At 43.9% G+C, this 21249-nt stretch overlaps 1 protein-coding gene across 1 annotated transcript; it reads right to left on the reverse strand.

Moving 5' to 3' along the window:
* Window positions 1–2850: 2850 nt before the first annotated feature.
* On the reverse strand, window positions 2851–20984 carry vipas39 (VPS33B interacting protein, apical-basolateral polarity regulator, spe-39 homolog). The gene is made up of 19 exons (XM_083642829.1): window positions 20934–20984; window positions 19659–19751; window positions 19339–19444; window positions 18142–18258; window positions 17236–17274; window positions 17000–17064; window positions 16779–16835; window positions 16010–16102; window positions 15584–15617; window positions 13184–13286; window positions 12856–12883; window positions 12600–12673; window positions 11003–11078; window positions 10785–10919; window positions 9774–9815; window positions 8838–9014; window positions 6297–6386; window positions 4191–4295; window positions 2851–3324 (listed from the first exon to the last, which is right to left on the reverse strand). The coding sequence occupies exons 2-19, from the start codon at window positions 19749–19751 to the stop codon at window positions 3304–3306; spliced, it is 1455 nt and encodes a 484-aa protein (XP_083498955.1). The 5' UTR covers window positions 20934–20984; the 3' UTR covers window positions 2851–3303.
* Between the last annotated feature and the right edge of the window lie 265 nt (window positions 20985–21249).

Below are 21249 nucleotides of genomic sequence, written 5' to 3' on the forward strand. Positions count from 1 at the left end.
ACATTTTCCCCAAAGATGTTTTGTGTCATTTGTAGTTCTTATCACGCCGTTTGTTTGATGTATGTTCAAATGTAAATGTTTCTGTTAAGTTTGTTTTTAATTAGTTATTTGACGAAGGCCTGATTGACAGCTGTGACAGCCACTCTCAAACCTCCGTCAGACTGATTGACAGCTGTGACAGCCACTCTCAAACCTCCGTCAGACTGATTGACAGCTGTGACAGCCACTCTCAAACCTCCGTCAGACTGATTGACAGCTGTGACAGCCACTCTCAAACCTCCATCAGACTGATTGACAGCTGTGACAGCCACTCTCAAACCTCCGTCAGACTGATTGACAGCTGTGACAGCCACTCTCAAACCTCCATCAGACTGATTGACAGCTGTGACAGCCACTCTCAAACCTCCGTCAGACGGCGGCACGGCTCAGCTCGACTCTACTGCGAAGACTCGGGCTCCAAACGATGTCAAACAGACAATATGGCCACTCGCTGAAACCAGATATCTTGTGGAGATGGATGGAGATACAGTATATTATACAGTCAACGATATGGACCATATCACCCAGGCCCCTGCCAGAGTAAGTTCACCCAGATAAACATCGATGTGGGTGCAGAAGGTTGTTGGTTCAATCCCTGCATCAGGCTATGGCTTTAGATGTTCACATTATAAGCTGGTGACTGTAAGATACCAGCAGCGATGCTTCTTTATCATCATTAGTCTGAACACTGATAGAAATAAGCTGATGGACAGAGACTGTCCCTGACTCTAGCTTAGTCAGATAAACAGATGCTCGGAGGGTGGTTGTTTGCTGGTTCAGATCCTAACCCATGTATCTCACTCAGATATTACAGTAGTTAGGTTGCACACAGTATGTGAGTGACTCAACACCACAGTTTCAAAATAGTTCCCATGTAACAGTCCAGCTCTCAGTGGTTTCCTCCCTCATAACGCCCTGCTCGTATCTCCGTGGAAGTCGGGGGCGGGGGATGCTATATATTTTTTTGACCAGGCCCCACCTTCTCAGAGAACGATAAAAAACGAATACAATGTTATACAAATCAGGCTATCTAATGCGGCAATGAACAAGCTAAGGAGACTGCAGATGGTACAAAATAAAGCAGCTAGGATTGCACTTCGTTGTGATCATAAAACAAATGTGTCAGCCATGCACAGCTCCTTGGCTTGGTCATTTGTAAAAAAAATAGACTACTCTACTCACTTCTTATGTTTATGTGGAATATTCTTGACACTAAAGACCCCTTATCTCTGTATGAAAATGTATCTCTAAGTCATAACAGGCACACATACTCAACTAGACATGCTACGGCAGGAGGTTTCACACTTCCAGTAGTTAGAACAAATGCGATGAAAAGAACTGTCATGTTTAGAGGTCATGTTAAAGGTCATGTTTAGAGGTATGCAGGAATGGAACACCCTTCCCACACATATTACACAAAAGAAAAGCAAAAAAACATTTTAAATTCTTTGTAAAACAGCACTTACTACTGTGATAATGCTATGTATGTGTGCACGTATATATGTATATATATATATGTATGTATGTATATGTGTATATATATATATATATGGAGCATATTGAAGCATGTACATGACTAATATATATGGTGATGGTAATAGTTACATATATAATTATATATATAAGATATGGTAATGGTATATAGGTATACATAATATGTGATGTAGTTTTATGTATATTCTACACATCTGTAATGGTATGTAGGTAATTCTGATGTATGCAATATCTTGAAAGATACAGTATATATGTATGTAATATCCGAAATTGTACCGTTTGTACAGAATGTAAATTGTGTATGATACCTTGAAACTATACAAATTGTTTGACCGCAGGAAGAATAGCTGCAGCTCTGCTGTAGCTAATGGGGATCTTAAATAAAGACAAAGACAAAGGCTATCAATGATACATGAACAAAGCCCTCTGTAAAAAAACAACAACCTTCAGAATATAGTTAGGAATAAAAGTGGAAAGTCTGATGTCTACAGTGCTGCTGGAGATCTCGGGCTCAGAGTACGTGAAAGAGAAGACGGCCTTTTTACTCTTTTCAGCTGCCATGTCTCACCTTCATTTATGAAGATGATCTTGCCGAACACAAAGGTAGCTGTTGCATAAACCACAGAGATGCTCACAAGTCATTTTTTGCAAGTCTCAAGTCTTTGATCTAGAGTCCAAGTCAAGTCTCGAGTCTTTGATCTAGAGTCCAAGTCAAGTCTCAAGGCTTTGATCTAGAGTCCAAGTCAAGTCTCGAGGCTTTGATCTAGAGTCCAAATCAAGTCTCAAGGCTTTGATCTAGAGTCCAAGTCAAGTCTCAAATCTTTGACCTAGAGTCCATGTCAAGTCTCGAGGCTTTGATCTAGAGTCCAAGTCAAGTCTCAAGTCTTTGACCTAGAGTCCAAGTCAAGTCTCAAGTCTTTGATCTAGAGTCCAAGTCAAGTCTCAAGTCTTTGATCTAGAGTCCAAGTCACGTCTCAAGTCTTTGATCTAGAGTCCAAGTCAAGTCTCAAATCTTTGAGCTGGAGTCCAAGTCAAGTCTCAAGTCTTTGGTCACAAGTCCAAGTCAAGTCTCAACTTTCTTATGGAAGTGTGTTCTATTATCTGCTGGATGCCATCCGGTCTGCTTAGAACACTGCATTGCTAAAACGAAGGAATTCAAAGCATGTACTGTATTATCCTCACTCTATCTATTAGCATCAGCATTGATTAGTTGACATTATTATTAATAGACCTTTACTTAATGTTAATACACACAAAAATAAAGATTGTTCACAAGTCCCAAATCTCAAGTCCAAGAAGTCAAGTCGCAAGTCTTTGAGGACAAGTCTCAAGTCACTGTGTGCAACTCAAGTCCAAGTCCCCATCTCTGCCACAGACCTTAATTCAGGCATTTAACCTAAATCCCCTCGACTTTGAGACGAGGGAACCAGGAAGTGCTAACGTCTGGGTCTTAGGACTCATTCTAGACAGTTCACAGTTACAAATGACCATGTTTTATTGTGACAGTAGTTTTTTCTTCATGTTTATAAAAAGCTGAAGTTGCCTTGGGAATGTTGAAGCTGTATGACTAACACATGGCAAACTCCGCCCACCGGGCACGCTGCAGGCGGACGAATGAAGCGCTCCTCTGAGTGAACATGCCGAACAGACAGAGTCCATAACTAAGACTAGATTCTTCTTCATACCACGGAGACTCAAGACAAACTGTTCAAACTGTCCATTTCAGTTCAAATCCAACATTCACTGAATCGTTCAGTCAGCTCTTCAGCGTCAGTTCTTCCATCGGATTTGCTGTGAGAGAAAAAGACCAAATCTTCTGTCAGTCTGTTTGCCGCCGACGTCAAGATCACATTGAAACCATGACTGTATGACGGCTCCGCAAAAGTGAAGCCAAAACATTTAGACCACCCCCTGGTGGCTGGCTGTAGTATAGGTCAGAAATCCTGCCCCCTCCGTGTTAGCGGATGGGACATGAGCCAAACCACTGACCTAAAAATATGGACAGAGCTATCCCATTGATTTTGGTCTCCCTTTTGGCTGTCGCCATCTTGATTTTTCATCAGCAGAGTGGGAGGGAATGGGTTGAGTCCTTGCGCAGCTCACCTGAGATGGGGGTTTCCCAGAGCCGCAGCTCCGCCTGCTATTGGTCCGTGATCGGCAAGCTGCGTGATCACTGGACAGGCGATCTGTCAATCACCCCCTTTTCTATCATCTATTTTACACATAAAAAATGACCCCCCTACAGTTGTTATGAAAAGGTGAAATTAGCTATATAGACCAAAACCGTGCTTTGTTCCTCACTGGAAAGACGTTTAAACCTGTTACAAAGTCAGGCATTTTAACATGGGGGGGTTGCCTACTGCCCCCGACCCCCAAGTGGCCATTCGAGGAACTACAGCTTTTCACTTCACTTCAGCGTCATCATGATTGACAGCTGTGACAGCCGCTCTCAAACCTCCGTCAGACGGCGGGATGTTGAGGGGGCGTGTCCTGTGGGCCGTCGCCCCGCCGCCCGACTCTGCTGCATAGACTCCGCCTCCAAATGACGTCCACACGCGCAAGATATTTTGGGTTCACTTTTGCATAGCGGTAAGTTGTAAGTTGTATGTATGTAAGTTGGGGTAACAACAGCAACTACCCGCCCCCCCCCCCCTCACCGTGTTGCCGAGCAGCTCGTCGATCTTCCTCTCCTCCGCTGAGCCTCGTGCCACTTTCCCTCTGTATCCTAGCAACAGCTGCCGGTCCTTTAGGTCTCGATACGTCTGATTGAGAGACGCCAATCAATCATCTCATCATGACAGTCAAATACTGAGCCAATAAATATAGTATCAAAGTCATATGAGTGTAGTATCCATCTAATATCAGTGTAATATCAATGTAATATCAATCTATATTATAATTAAGCAATATAGCATGAGAGCCAGTGTGTTGTGGCAAATATATCCCGCTGATCTGAAGCAGCGGGATATATGCCACAACACACGCAGCTCGAGTGCTATATTGCTTTTATAAAACGGTTTCCAAGTATGATAATATAATAATAATAGTAATACTATAAGTCCGACTGCCATGGCATTCTGGTAGAGTCAGTTGAAACACTACTGTAAGGCGGGACCGCAAGAACGTGCGGGTGATTTGATTGGATCGTTCTGGAGACTGAAGTTGACATTGGCCAATCCTGGCGCTTGCTGAGAAGCTGAGAGCTTTCTGCAAAGCCCGACACGCAGCTCGAGTGCAGCGCTGCATTCTCAGCGTTTGCTGAGAAGCTGAGAGCTTTCTGGAAAGCCTGACACCAACTAACGTTACGGGGTTAAATGCGGGGTTAACAGCCTTTTTTTTGCAAAGAAGACATTAGCCCGCGTCTATTCTTGTACAAAACATAATTTTCTGCGAAGTATTAGTAAAGTTATAAGCGAAGATCGATTCACAAGGATCTGACAGCTGTCTCCGCCATTTGTTTTTTCTACATTGTCATTTGAGGTAACCAAAGGCTTTTAGTAAGAGAGTTGCCATGGCAACTCAATAACCCATGGCCATGGGTTATTGGAGTGGGTTACTGGATTTATACAATGGCTGTGAACCAATCAGATTGCTTGATTTGAGAGAGCCGTTTTATAATATACTGTAATACGAGTACAATATGAATGTAGTCTCAACCTAGAATCAGAATCAGAATCACTTTTATTGCCACAGTATGCAAGTTACATACAAGGAATTTGTCTTAGTGTCTGTATGCAGCGTAGCGGTCACATCAATATACAGAGATAAGAAGTAGGAAGATAACTAAAGACAATCACAAAGTTGCAAGGGCAATCAAATCGAGTAAATATATACAATATGTACATGAGTGGTGAAGTGTTCTGTGGATAATAAATATGAATTTACGTTGAATTTACATGAGTTAAATAGACGTTAAATATATAAAATAATAATATACTGTAAAGTGTAAAAATGTGAGTGTAATATGAGTGTAGTATCAATCTAATATGATTGTAATATTAATGCAATATGATTGTGAGGGTAATATGAGGGTCCCCCACCACCCCATGTTGTCGTCATCATGCTCTCCCTCTGTCTCTTTAGTCTGAATGCAGCAGAGTGAACATGAAATAAATAATATTTCTTATATATTAATTATATAATAATTACATTATAATATCAGCAGTAAACAAACAAGTGGCGTTTCATGCCATGATGTTCAGGAAGGGATTTCTAACCATTTCTGGTCTGAACAGCAATGATTATTATGTCTATCAAGAAACATTGACTCATCTCTTGTACTACTGTTATACTTCTATCATCTGAGTGAGGCTGCCCAAAAACCTGCCATTCAAAGTCACTGCTGTCACTTCCTCATGATGACGCTCACTGTGAATGAAAGCTGAGTGCAATAAATCACTGATGATGTCACTACTGGCATGATGATGTCACTACTGACATGACTTTTTCAAAGTGGAGAGAACGCACATCGTCGAGTCTCAGTGAGGTGCTGGTGAAACTGCACACTGGCTCTAGATGCAAAGACGTTTTAAGATGTATTTGCTGGTGGTGACATCATCAGTGACTGACATCACAATTGCTCGAGTGACTGATCAGTGACTGTTGACAGTCATCATGTCATAGTCATAACAGTTACGATTATAGGAATACTACTGGTAAGATAGTGGGGGGGGGGACATTTTGAGAATATTTGAATATTGGGTATTTTGATGACTGTCTTGGAGTGTAATATAATGAGTGTAGTATGAGTGCAGGAAACTCACGTTGATGACGATGTCGTGACATTTGTGTTTGTGAGCCAGACTGATCTTCAGCTCTGCATCGTCCACCAGACCCACGTACTGCTGCAGCACCTGACAGGAACATGCTCATGTTAACCAGACCCACGTACTGCTGCAGCACCTGACAGGAACATGCTCATGTTAACCAGACCCACGTACTGCTGCAGCACCTGACAGGAACATGATCATGTTAACCAGACCCACGTACTGCTGCAGCACCTGACAGGAACATGCTCATGTTAACCAGACCCACGTACTGCTGCAGCACCTGACAGGAACATGATCATGTTAACCAGACCCACGTACTGCTGCAGCACCTGACAGGAACATGCTCATGTTAACCAGACCCACGTACTGCTGCAGCACCTGACAGGAACATGATCATGTTAACCAGACCCACGTACTGCTGCAGCACCTGACAGGAACATGCTCATGTTAACCAGACCCACGTACTGCTGCAGCACCTGACAGGAACATGATCATGTTAACCAGACCCACGTACTGCTGCAGCACCTGACAGGAACATGCTCATGTTAACCAGACCCACGTACTGATGCAGCACCTGACAGGAACATGCTCATATCAGACCCACGTACTGCTGCAGCACCTGACAGGAACATGCTCATATTAACCAGACCCACGTACTGCTGCAGCACCTGACAGGAACGTGCTCATATCAGACCCACGTACTGCTGCAGCACCTGACAGGAACATGCTCATATTAACCAGACCCACGTACTGCTGCAGCACCTGACAGGAACATGCTCATATCAGACCCACGTACTGCTGCAGCACCTGACAGGAACATGCTCATGTTAACCAGACCCACGTACTGCTGCAGCACCTGACAGGAACATGCTCATATCAGACCCACGTACTGCTGCAGCACCGGACAGGAACATGCTCATATCAGACCCACGTACTGCTGCAGCACCTGACAGGAACATGCTCATATCAGACCCACGTACTGCTGCAGCACCTGACAGGAACATGCTCATGTTAACCAGGCCCACGTACTGCTGCAGCACCTGACAGGAACATGCTCATGTTAACCAGACCCACGTACTGCTGCAGCACCTGACAGGAACATGCTCATGTTAACCAGACCCACGTACTGCTGCAGCACCTGACAGGAACATGCTCATATCAGACCCACGTACTGCTGCAGCACCTGACAGGAACATGCTCATATCAGACCCACGTACTGCTGCAGCACCTGACAGGAACATGCTCATATCAGACCCACGTACTGCTGCAGCACCTGACAGGAACATGCTCATATCAGACCCACGTACTGCTGCAGCACCTGACAGGAACATGCTCATATCAGACCCACGTACTGCTGCAGCACCTGACAGGAACATGCTCATGTTAACCAGACCCACGTACTGCTGCAGCACCTGACAGGAACATGCTCATATTAATTATGCCCATTCTCCTCCCTCCCCTTGTCCCCATTCACACATCATGTTCTCACTCTCTTCACTCCCCCTTTATGACATCTCTGATGATGTCACAATGAAAATGTAATTAAAATATCGATGTAGCTCCTTCCCCCTTCACACTGCACTCTGGTGGGTCCCCCTACTGTAAGCGCACTCCCCGAGTTTGAAGGACAGATATACAGACATACAGATGGTCCTGCCTTTAATAGATAGATAGATAGAATTCATACTACGACTACTAATACTACTCCTACTACTACTACTACTATAGCTAATTTCACTGTTCATGACAACTGTACGGGGCTGGATTTTTATATAACTCACCTCTTTACACAGTCTATAGCTTCAGGGGACATTCACACCAAAAGCGTTTTTTTTTCAGTCAGAACGCTATGAAAATCATGTTGAGAGCGCTTCCATTGTGCACAAAACACAGCGCACGGAGCGTTTTTTTTCTGCTCTGTTTGTTTTCCCCTGTAGTCGCGTGCAGCACAGATCAGAACACAATGACCACACGGACGGTAGCCAGCTGGTTTTGTCTGTTTGATGTTGTTCAGTGTCAACATAAAAGCCAGATTATTGCCAATTCTGGCAGAAGCGGAGGTTGGAGGATCCCTCGGGAGGAGAGAAGGTAGGAGGAGTCGAAATGACGAGGAGCACTTTTCCTCTAATGTTCAACTTTTCAGCTTGAAAACGCCCACAGCGCTCCTCTAAAAACAAAAGACGCCACCAGCGCTTAAACGCCAGGTGCGTTCATTAAAAGAGGAGCACGTTTAGCGCGTCCTTACATAGAGAATGAATTGCAGAAAGACGCTGGCAGCTCCAAAAACGCTTTTGGTCTGAATGTCCCCTTACACGGTCTATAGCGGACCAATAGCAGGCGCTGCTGCAGCTCTGCCTGGCAAAAAGAAAAGAAAAAGATGGTGATGGTGAAAACGCCAAACTCAAGGCTTCAAAACAGACAAAAACAAACCAATGGGTGATGTCACGGTGACTACATCCATATTTATATACAGTCTCATACCTGGACAGGAGGCGGGGCCAGAGGGCTCGTACCTGGACAGGCGGTGGGGCTTACCTGGACAGGGGCGTTGTTCTTGTGCAGGACGTCCACGACACGCTGGAAGCTGATTGGACTCTTCTTGCGGCTGAAGCCCAGCCAGTTCCTGCTGCTGAACAGAGCGTCCACATCTAGCCACGCCTTCTGCTTCGCCCGCGCCGCCAACGCCGTCACAAAGTACTGTTTCTCTGGTATCTGCTCTCACAGGACAAGAGTTACTGTTAATGACATCACAAAGTACTGTTTCTCTGGTATCTGCTCTCAAAGGACAAGAGTTACTGTTAATGACGTCACAAAGTAGTGTTTCTCTGCTCTCACAGGACAAGAGTTACTGTTAATGACGTCACAAAGTACTGTTTCTCTGCTCTCACAGGACAAGAGTTACTGTTAATGACGTCACAAAGTACTGCTTCTCTGCTCTCACAGGACAAGAGTTACTGTTAATGACGTCACAAAGTACTGCTTCTCTGCTCTCACAGGACAAGAGTTACTGTTAATGACATCACAAAGTACTGTTTCTCTGGTATCTGCTCTCACAGGACAGCAGCTGTTAAAGGGCTTTTCCACTGACACCTTTGGCCGCGCCATGCCATGCCATTCCATGCTGATTTTGGTTTAGATTACATTCTTTTATGTGCCGACCTGCAACACTAGCGTAAATGTATGTTTTGTCTGTAAGGGAAGTCAATGTTAACCGGTGTGTCCAACTCTGTTCTCCCATTAGCTGGTGTTTCCCGTAGCGGTTCCCTTCGCAGGCGGATTTCAGTTTGGCCATGGTTAGGCGTAGCGGTGCCTGGATCTGGAAATCTGCACTCCACTGAGTGCACTTTTCTAGTTATTATTATTATTATACTATTATTATCATCCTGAGTTTCAGTTGAGAGCTTTATTTTCCATAACGGTCTGAATTTTGAGACTAAATGTTAGAGATATTGAAATGAAGTCGGCTCTCACCCTGAAGGTCTGACGGATGTTCACTGGACTGCTGTAGGTTCCCTGGAGAGAGAGAGTCACACAGACAGACAGAACGACAGACAGACAGACAGTATCAGTCAGTACTTTGTATCTGCCTCCATCTAGGGGTAGAAGCAGAGAATACAGCAAGTTCAGCATTCAAACTGTCCCAGGCACTGTCTGTAAGACAGAGGGGCGGAGCCCCATGCACCTTCCAGAGCTAATGTCCAATCCAATGTCCACCTTCTAGACTCATGGTGAGGACAACAGACTGCAGCATGGCTATAAGCTGCTGACAGATGGCTATGTTTCTATATAACATATAATGCTACACACATTCTCATACAAAAATGTTTGTAAATAAGGATGGCTACATAATTTTGGTATTTCTTACATTGGAAGGCCTTCTTTTGTGGGTTTTCAGCCATTAACCCACTAAGCAGTTACTGTAAGTGAATTAATTATAGAAGCGGTTTAGAACCTTCAAACTGTGCCTAAATATGCGTTGCTTATTTACCTTACAATATTTAGTGTATGCCGAGATGTATAGTGCATCATCGCCTCCCTATTCATTACATGCCTTCGTCATGTTTTACAGTCAAGTTGTTAACTTTTGCCAGTAAACAAGGCAACATGAAACTGCATGTTTTTGAATGGAGTTTGGTTGCACAAGAGGTGAACGGAGAGACAACGGAATATTCACATAATCTGTTTCCACTGCACATGGTCGCATTTATCGATACGCTAACTTTAACTTTCCCACCTCCCCCAAGCGTAAAGCGTTTTTTTTTAAGAATTTTCATTTCATGCATTTCCACCCTGGTTTCTTATGCGCAGATTGAACATTTGCATACAAACAGGTGGATGGAAACCTGCCGAATGTGTCTTCTGAGAACTAAACAAAGGTTGACTAATTAGAGAGAAATGGAAGATCAGAAATAGGTCTGTAAAGATTAAAGATGTCTGTATCGAGGATCTGAACTGGTCTAAAGCGGTCTGAAGTGGCCCCACCTCGGTCTCTTGGTAGTGGTAGAAGCAGCAGTAGTACAGGGTGGTGATGAGAGGCATGTTGAGGATAGAAGCTCGTCTGGGAAACTTCTGGAAGATGTCCACTTTCCCACCGCTCTCCGCCTGCACGTCGCTCACCTGGCAGAACAACAACAGCGTTTACACCGGGATCAAACTGGGCGGCTTTCAACTGCTCGCTGACAGCAGGAGAGACTTCTCACCTCGATGATGATCTGACGCTCCAGCAGGGTGAAGTGGTCCTGAACATGGACAGCATCTTCTGGCGAAAATGGAAGACTGCGAACAAACCGGTACATCTAATGGTTACTGAGCTGGCTGTGTGTGTGTGTGTGTGTGTGTGTGTGTGTGTGTGTGTGTGTGTGTGTGTGTGTGTGTGTGTGTGTGTGCGCGCGCGCGCGTGGGTGCGTGCGCACGTGCGTATCAGGTTGGGAAGTAACAGAATACATGTATTTAGAATACAGTATTTCAAATACTGTGGGGGCACGGTGGCTCAGTGGTAGAGCTGTCGCCTCGCAGTCAGAAGGTCCTGAGTTCGATTCTCGCCTGGGACACTGTGGGCGCTGTGGTTGTGTTCCCCCCCATATCTTCAGTGCCTACTGCCCAGGTGGGTTATCTCGTCGTAAGGGCCTTTCTGTCTGTGTGGAGTTTGCATGTTCCCCCGTGCTCCCCCAGGGGGGTTCCTCCGTATATAACCCCCCCCACTAAAAAAAAAAAACATGCAGAAGATCAGATCGTCATCGTCATCCGACCAGTGACGACAACATCCGAAGTCGGTCCCCGGGCGCTGTACGAGAAAGCGACCACTGCTCCTGGCCTGCCCCCCGGAGGAAAGGACAAAGCCAGGATGGGTTAAATGCAGAGGACAAATTTCACCGGCCACCGTCAGCATGTGTGTGTTGTGGCCCTCCGTGCATGTGTTGTAGTGTGTTGTGTGACAATAAAGACGGGCTGCCGTCTGAAAATCGTTTTTAAATACAACTATTCCATTACAATTACAGTTGGTGGTATTTTGAATACAGTTACTGTCTTAAACAAAATAGATTACTTTAAGGGATTACCGTTTTGTTTTATTTGCTCTAAAATTCATTTGAAATTCATTTCCCATAAACAGATTTAAAAAATGTGCCACACACCACAAGAGAACGGCAATGTGGGAGGAGACACACAGGCCGGAGGAGACACACAGGCCGGAGGAGACACACAGGCCGGAGGAGACACACAGGCCGGAGGACACACGTAGGAATGCATTTTTGACATGGAACAATGTGGAGGAGCGTGGGAGTTGGTATATGCATATATATGGATGTATACATTTGTTTATGAATGATTTGGGGGCAGGACTCGATAAGCCTAGGCTTCTTCCAGGCCCTTTTCAAACAGTTCGCCTTTTCTTTATGTTGGAGTTTACGTATTTTCCTTTTGCTGAAGTCTATTGGACTGTTATGTTTACTGGTTTTTTCATTTTACGTATTGTTTTAACTGTTTGAAATAAATCGTTTCAATCAATCAATCAATCAATCAAGAACATTTGACTGACAATCATGCTGAAGAAGACGTTGATATTTCACACCACCATTCATCTTGGTGCCCTGCGTGCTCTCTCCTTGCTCTCTCGCTTCCTATGATAAAATTGCCTAGGTGGACGGGCGGTTAGCAGGTGGGTAACGGGCGGTCAACCCACAACAGCCACATGGGAGGCCATTCAGAGTTGAGTAGTTGCAGTATATTAAGGTAGTGTAAAGTAGTTTGAACTTCGCATAGTAGTTTATTTTAAGATAGTAAGTGGTTTTGAAATACCTGACGCAGCTCTTCAGGAAGTCCCTCCTCTTGCTCTCGTCTGTAACACTGAGGTGTTCTTTATACTGAAGCAGCTGCCGGTCGCCATGGAGACAAAGCACAAAGTGACATCAGCCTGATCCAGTACTGGTGTGTACTCTACAGTGTACCGTTGATGTGTACTATGCAAGTGTGCCACTACTACATTCTATTACGAGATGTCCCGTTATGTGTATTACGGGTGTGTGTACTGATACACTGTGTATGTACTACATACCGCCATGTCCTCTGTCCTGCCCAGAGCCCTGCACAGAGGAAGAGGAAGAGGAGGAGAGGAAGGAACAATTGTTATAGATATTGGCCCAGGCCTTTATTTAGCTCAGGTGCAGAGAGTACCAGGCCTTTATTGGAAGCAAATTTCACAATGGAGTGGATGACGTCACACTCTGACTGACATCGCACATCAGGTCGCAGCTATTGCAAATTCGCGCTTGTTTGTTACTGCAATGCATTATGACAATTATGGTAATTGATATGGCAATTGATATGTGTGTGTGTGTGTGTGTGTGTGTGTGTGTGTGTGTATAGAAATATAAGATGTAGACCTGAACAGCTCCAGCAGCAGTTTCTGCTCTTTAGTTTCCTTCAGGTAGTGGATGAGATGTCTGAGAGCCGTCTGCCTGGACTCCAGTTCCCGAAACAACACCTCTGTACGGAAACACACAGGTGTCAAACAACCACTGAAACACACAGGGGTCAAACAACCACTGAAACACACAGGTGTCAAACAACCACTCAAACACACAGGGGTCAAACAACCACTCAAACACACAGGTGTCAAACAACCACTCAAACACACAGGTGTCAAACAACCACTCAAACACACAGGTGTCAAACAACCACTCAAACACACAGGGGTCAAACAACCACTCAAACACACAGGGGTCAAACAACCACTCAAACACACAGGGGTCAAAAAACCACTGAAACACACAGGGGTCAAACAACCACTCAAACACACAGGTGTCAAACAACCACTCAAACACACAGGGGTCAAACAACCACTCAAACACACAGGTGTCAAACAACCACTCAAACACACAGGTGTCAAACAACCACTCAAACACACAGGTGTCAAACAACCACTGAAACACACAGGTGTCAAACAACCACTCAAACACACAGGTGTCAAACGACGACTAAACTGAAACCGATTAAAGGAAATACAGTGAACAACTGCTTATATGGATCAAAAAGCTTGGGACAGAATCATTCCTATACACATAGAGTGCAAAGTTGTGCCCTCTTCTGGGTTAGGCATACGAACCAAGGGATTTTCCGCCATTCATTTTTCCATATTAAAACATAATTAAAAGAAATATATATAGTTTTGGTCCGAGTGAAATGTTCTATGGTATCTTCTGATTCTAAATATAGCTGAATTGATTGGTTTGACGAAGTAAAACTAGTATTTTATAAGCTTTTTCATTTTTATTTTAAACATCTGAGCAAAAGATATTTCAAATATTTGGGCGTGACTTTGGCACACTATACAGTTTAAATAATTTGCTTATAATTTAGTAATCAGTACTCCACATACAGTGTTCATTTTGGGTGTTTTCATACAGAACATATGGAAAAATATGCTTAAAACTACAGTATTTTCTTTTTTACAGTCTGTCACTGGATTTGCCTCGACACATGTTAGACACCACTCCAGATAGTGTGATGTGTTTTAAGAGGCTAAACGTGGGAAGCTATCCCCTCAGTCATGAGGCTGGGCTGTCTAATAGGGAATCCTTCCCTACATGTAACTCCTGGAAGACAAGCCGCCTTCAGGACTTTGCTTTTCCCAGTTCCAATTGGCCGCTTGTGCCTCCGCCTCTTGGAGTCGATGGCTTCCACAGGGCACATTGTGTCCCGGCGCTTCTGGACGCAGACCCAGTGCCGCGCTGCCTTCCGGGCCTTGGATTTTGCCCAGACAAAAACCTGCAAGCACACAGGCTGGGCCTAGCTCTCCGTCGGTGGGGGGAGCCAGCCGCTTGACACAGGGCAATGCCATTGTATACTATAGAGACTATAAATAAATTGTGAGCTCCATGGCTTGGTACATAGTATTACTGCCGCTTATTGCAGGGGGATGCTGGGGTGATACTGCGCCCAAACCCTGCATTCTGCCCTATGATACGGTCTGAGTACCAAGCCAGTCAGTGTGTGGAACTGCAGCCTTTCCACCCCCACAGCACGGTGAAGCAGGCAGGTGGCCTCAGAGCAGTGGACATGGCCTGATAGACTGCGCCTCTGCGACTACGACTGGATCTAGAGTGGACCTTGGCCCAGAGTGATGTCTGTCTTCAAAGCTAGCCTTATAAGCTGGACAGGAGAGACTGCTCTCCACCCATTTACAGCCGGCTTCAGCATCTGGCGGGGCCCGCTAAGCCTCGGTGACATCCTGCACTGCATTTCATATCTAGTTCATTATTGAGCACAGAGGTGACTCTGGTGGTGGTGAAGTCATTCGAACTCAACTGGCACTTCAGGCTCCCGCAGGAGCAGCTGGGTCTGCTTGGTTTCCTCTAGGGGTGTGTCTTACAGAGGTCATCCCATACATATGAAAGATGTAGGAGAGAGTCGACACATTAGATAATGGTTGGTTACGTTGTAACCCAGACGATCTGAGTGGAGACTCTCTCAAGATAAGCTCCGCTCCAAAACTGTTCATATCAAGGTTAAGCAAAGGGGCTGGTGCCTGGACTGGGGCTTATATAGCCTGGGGCCAATCAGGACGCCGCCCTCAATCACCCACAGGTGAAGTGATTCACCAACAGGTGAGGTGATTATGTGTCTTAAAGAGCTATTCAACGTCAGCTGCCGCTACTCAGGATATATCCCATACATATGAAACATGTAGGAGAGAGTCTCCACGCAGATAACCAACCGTTTCATGATGTTTCAGATTAAGTTTGATATCTCGGCGTAAAGAAAATCTTTGCAACTTGTCTCACCTTTACTGAGCGACTTCTTTAGGTAGATGAGAACCTGAAATGAACGGAGAGTAAAACACTGAGAAACTTACAGCAGATAACACACGGTTATACTGGACAGATTGTTGTTAATAAAGTCGTTTGTCTAATTCTACGCGTGCACTTTATATTCACTTTCCAATGTAAAGTGAATATAAATTGTTGAATTGTTAATAAATTGTTGAATTGTTAAAGTGAATATATTGTGGATGTTTGTAAAGTGAATATAAAGTGTGAATGCTTTGTTTTTCTTAATAAAATTGTTTGAAAAGTGAATATAACGTGTGAATATAAAGTGTGAATTTTTAGTTATTGTTAATAAAGTTGTTTGTAAAGTGAATATAAAGTGTGAATGTTTAGTTGTCATTGTTAATAAAGTTGTTTGTAAATTGAATATAGCGTGTTTACGGCGGTGATGACGTTCCCGTCGTGCGCGCCGACAGCCTGGTCCAGCAGCAGCAGCTTGTCCTGCAGAGAGCGAAACTTCTCCAGAGCAAACACCTGGCACACAGGGAAAATACTATAGTTATTACTGTCATCCTACTACAGTCAAATCATTTGTCAACAGTAAGAGATTCACATTAGCACTTTTGGCCGGTTTCGGTTGCTCTTAGGCTAGAAATGTTTGCTTGACCTTGCAGCATGGTTGGCATTTGGCACAACCTTTATGATACAGCAGCTGCCGAAAAGGAGTTCTGTGAATCTGCACTCGATTGCTCTTCCCCATCGACCAGGATGTGTCTCAGTGAACTGAATTTGAATTGTGAGAACTGCATAAAGTTTCAGAGCAACTTAATTCAATTTTATAATATTACATTCAGTTTAAAGTGTATTGGAATTCAGCTTCAAATGAATAAATTTAAAAAAATTATTATGCTATTCAGATTCAGTTTTTCAATGCAATTATTCAAAATTAGCTACCGGACAGGTTTCTGCAGACGCGTCTTACCTTTCCTTGTTGCACTCTCTGTTAAGAGTGAGACAGGTTTCTGCAGACGCGTCTTACCTTTCCTTGTTGCATTCTCTGTTAAGAGTGAGACAGGTTTCTGCAGACGCGTCTTACCTTTCCTTGTTGCATTCTCTGTTAAGAGTGAGACAGGTTTCTGCAGACGCGTCTTACCTTTCCTTGTTGCATTCTCTGTTAAGAGTGAGACAGGTTTCTGCAGACGCGTCTTACCTTTCCTTGTTGCATTCTCTGGATGGTCTCCTCAGATGACCAATCACTGATGTAATCCTGACATCACAACAAAATGACATCATCATTAATGGACAAGGAGTGGCTTCACCTTATTTAGTTCAGTTTAACACTCTTATATTCAGATTATCACTCCGATATTCAGATTACAGTCTGATATTCAGATTATCACTCTGATATTCAGATTGCAGTCTGATAGTCACCTTGTATTCAGATTTGGGTTTGCGGAGCTCTGGAGCGTAATGCCTGACAGACGAGTCACTGAGCGCTAAAACACAAAAACACCAATGTCAGTCATACACTCACATGGTCAATATACTTAATATACAAAGAAAATACTTGTATACTCATCCACAAAATATTACTGATCTTACTGATATTACTGATAGGACTGATGAGTACTGATCGTACTCATAATAAAAAATATTGCTATACTCACACTCTGAGAAAGACTGGAAGCCTCCAACTTTAGCTTTACCTGGAGAGAGAACATCACAATACTGAATATTAAACAGTCTATCTGTCTGTATAATATATAATATTATATAATATATACTGTATAGCAGGAGTTCACAAATGTTTTGGGGCCAGGGACCATAACACCGATTAAGCATGTACTCTTCGATGCCACTGGAACCATTTGTATTCTAAAACTATTCAACCTAAATACTTCAGACCTGTTTCATAGTGATCAACAGAAACACATTTCAATTTGAATCATGTTAACGCCACTTGTACTTTTAAACGACAGGGTCATTTAATTCAAATTGCATTTGGACTCAGACAGCATTTATATAGCCTACTCTTCAAGTAATTGATCGTCAAATCTTTCTGAAAATCAACAGTAGCAAGACTGGCATCGTCCAACACACATTTAAAATGACCAGTCTAAAGCTAACTTTCAGTAAGTGCCTCAACTTTGAAAATGGCCATGCCAGTTTTTCCCTCGCCAAAATTTAGCCTAATTTTTATTATTCGTTATTTATCGAGTATCCAGAGTGCCGCCGCGGAGACCCGTGTTCAATTCCTGGCAGCGGTACTTCCGGCTTGGTCAGACGTTCCTGCAGACACAATTGGCCGTGTCTGTGGGTGGGAACCCAGTCGGGTATGAGTCCTGGGTGCTGCACTAGGGCCCCTCTGGTCTGTCGGGGCGGCGAATTGGGGGGAATAGCGTGATCCTCCCACGCACGCTATGTCCTGCCGGTGAAACTCCTCGCTATCAGGTGAAAAGAAGTGGCTGGCGACTGCACATGTATCGGAGGTCATCGGAGTAACGCCCGGGACAGCAGGGGGAATTGGCCAAGTACAAGTGGGGAGAAAATCCAAAATGGAGAGTTGCTCTTACCTTTGAAGAGTGAGCTGAGAGAGTAGCCAGAGTTGCTCTTTGGAAGCGAAGGTGCCGTGTTGATCTTAGGGAAACTCTGCTCTCTGGATGCCGTCTCTCTGACCGACCAGGCGATACCTGAGAGACACAAGACGCTCCACATATTAAGCCTGGGCTGACACCTGCTGGTCGGTGCTGGCAGATGCTCTTGTCCGACCAAATTCCCATTGGTCGACAATCACTGGTGTTACTTTCATAAGGATGATGCGGTACAGCCTGGGACAGCGATTCCCAACCTGTGGGCCGCAAAACGCAAGTGGGCCACCAAATCACTACACTGCTTTTTGTTTTTTTACATTCTACAAATTGAAAAACTCATGTTTCAGATGCTGTGTTAGTGAGTGTGCAAAATAAGAAGTGCTCCGAGAACGCATTATTTGGCCTCCGTATTTTTTATGGCGTCGGAGGTGGGTGGCGAAAAGTGTTGACATTTTCAAGTAGGCCCTGAGTTGGAAAAGGTTGAGAACCGCTGGGCTATCGGTGGATGCTGGCTCTGAGTTTGTTGTGTTATCATTTCAGTATAAAATAATTAGGTAAAAAATAATTTAATATGCTGCAAATAGCTTTTTGTTTATTTATAATTTATTTAGGCTATCAGGTAGAGTGCACTCAGTGCACCGTGGCCAATTTAGTTAAACTGCTGATAACATGCAAATTATGTTGATATTTTTTCCCCGTCCACAAATCGATTGGTTGAAGAGTAGAGACTTTCAGTTTTCTTTGGTTGACTACAGCCTTAAAGAACAGTTTATATATCCGAGTCTGGCTGTCTTCGATTGACAATTATTTTTGATTAATTTGTGGATTATTATCTCAATTAATCGATCAGTTTTTTGGTCTATAAAATGTTGGTGGAAAATGTGGATTAGTGTTTCCCAAAGCCCAAGATGACATCCTCAAATGTCTTGTTTTGTCCACAACCTTTACAAGGAGTAGACATCAGAAATATTATTCACATTTAACATGCTCCAATCAGAGAATTTTAACTTTTTCTTTTTAAAAAATTACTCAAACGATTAATCGATTATCAAAATAGTGGCGATTAATTCATTTAATTGCTAATTAATTAAATAATTTATTAATAGATGAATTGATCAATTGATTAATGGATTAATTGATTAACAGGTCTACGCTGAACAACAGTGAAAGGCTCCTCACTTCCGATTGGCTCTCCGCTCCAGCTGACCTTCTCCACATCTTCATCATCCTCCTCTTCCTCCACCAGGCTGCGGATGCTGTTCACTGCCTGCTTAGACTCTTTGAGCTGACACGCACGCACGCAGGCAACACACACACACACACACACACACACACACACACACACACACACACACACACACACACACACACACACACACAGCCACATGACCTTGCAATAAAATCGCTATTGCATGTGGTAATTGTTTCAATTGTTGGGTCTAAAATAAAGAACCTGGTCTTCTACCTGCCACAGAGAGAAGAGATGAAGATGGTCTCACCTGGGTGTACTCATCATCTTCATCATCGAAGGTGAAGGCTTTGAACTTGGAGCTGTTCCAGTAGTCTTCCTCATCTGCTTTACTCTTCATCATCTGGAAGCAGACAGCCAGACAGTTTCACTGAGGAGTCAATGTTGCCAACTTGGCAACTTTGTCACTAGATTTACAGTAGCTACTTTCAGACCCCCCTGGGGACATAATTTTCGAAAAAGCGACTAGCAACAAATCTGACTTTTTCTGACCTATGACCAATGTTAATGTGTCAATGTTAATGTGTTGAATCCCAAAGCATTTGGTAAGAAATTGGTATGGTGGTTTTCTCTACTTGCTTATCTAATCCAGAGAGATCTGGATTAGAAATCTGGATTAGACTTCACTCACCACGCCTTAACGTTATTCACCAACCCTCCATCATCGCTCTGCTGCCTGTCTGAACCTTACATTATTACCTCAACCTGTGTGCCCTTATAAATAATGTGGTTCAAAATAAAGGGGTTAAATTAAACCTTTTCCCCCTCGTGTTCTTTATTAAAAATAGGTAGTTGAAAATGATTAATAGGCTAATTATCAATAGACTGATATTTTTATATCGATATTTTTTTCCCCGCTATATCACCCAGCCCTATACACAAATTACAGTATTTCATACACAATTTTAAGTAAGCTACCGGTATATAAGCATAATAAATCCTTCTTATATAGATCTATAAATAGAACATAAATACCATATTGTATAGAAATAAACTGTAATAAAATTGATTAAAACAACGATAAGAATGCCTCCATATGCCACATGACGTCAGCTCAGTTGAATCATTACAGCTGTTGTTTTGGCTCTTGACGTTGCATTTACAGCGTTTGACCACTGAGCAGCCAGCAGGTGTCGCCAGCGCACGTTTCCAACCATGGACAACACAGTGAATCATTTCCTGAAGATTGGCTCAAAAGCTTCAGTCAAAAGCCTCGTCTCTCCAACACTCTATAGTTAGCAGTGTGCAGCTAGCTGCTCTGTTTCTGCTAGAGCCACAGGCTTGTCTGACAGCAGCCGCAGAGAGCTAGCTAACAGGCTAACAATCTGACATCAGCAGGGAGCTAGCTAAGCAGGCTAACAATCTGACAGCAGCAGCAGATAGCTAGCTAACAATCTAATAACAGGCTAGCTAGCAGGCTAACAGATCTGTCAGCATGTGGACTGAAGACTGCAGTGGACCAGACTCTGCAGGTTTGCTGCCTGCTGTTTAAACGCAGGAGCGAGCAGAGCAGCTGTTTGTTTACCTTTTCCAGCTCCTCTTCCCGTCAGTCAGCTGCTTGCTCGGCTTGCTGTGCGCGCACAGTGCGCAGTGGCTGTTGGGAGTTGTAGTGAAAACGTGACCTGCCGCAGAGACAGCTGACTAAAGACTACAGACCGCCCAGGGTACAGACCGTACTGACAGACTGACTACGGTCTGTTGTTGCAGGGAGCTGCCATTTAACTGATAGATAGACTGACTGACTGACTGACTGATCTGTTGCCGTCCTGTTGACTGTCCGTGGTGGGATCATCACTTCTATCAGAAACGGGTGTGGGTAACCGTTCCAAAAGAAAATAAAT

Source organism: Poromitra crassiceps (assembly GCF_964638095.1).
Source record: "Poromitra crassiceps genome assembly, chromosome: 9".
NCBI classification, from domain to species: Eukaryota; Metazoa; Chordata; class Actinopteri; order Beryciformes; family Melamphaidae; genus Poromitra; species Poromitra crassiceps.

Excerpts from the sequence above, each read along its gene's own strand:
- vipas39 (XM_083642829.1), bottom strand. The coding sequence starts at position 19,751 with ATGATGAAGAGTAAAGCAGATGAGGAAGACTACTGGAACAGCTCCAAG. Across the intron at positions 9,015-9,773 it reads ACATCCGTCAGACCTTCAGG|ATACCAGAGAAACAGTACTT; the intron begins GTGAGAGCCGAC and ends CTGTGAGAGCAG. Across the intron at positions 4,296-6,296 it reads GTCACGACATCGTCATCAAC|ACGTATCGAGACCTAAAGGA; the intron begins GTGAGTTTCCTG and ends TCTCTCAATCAG.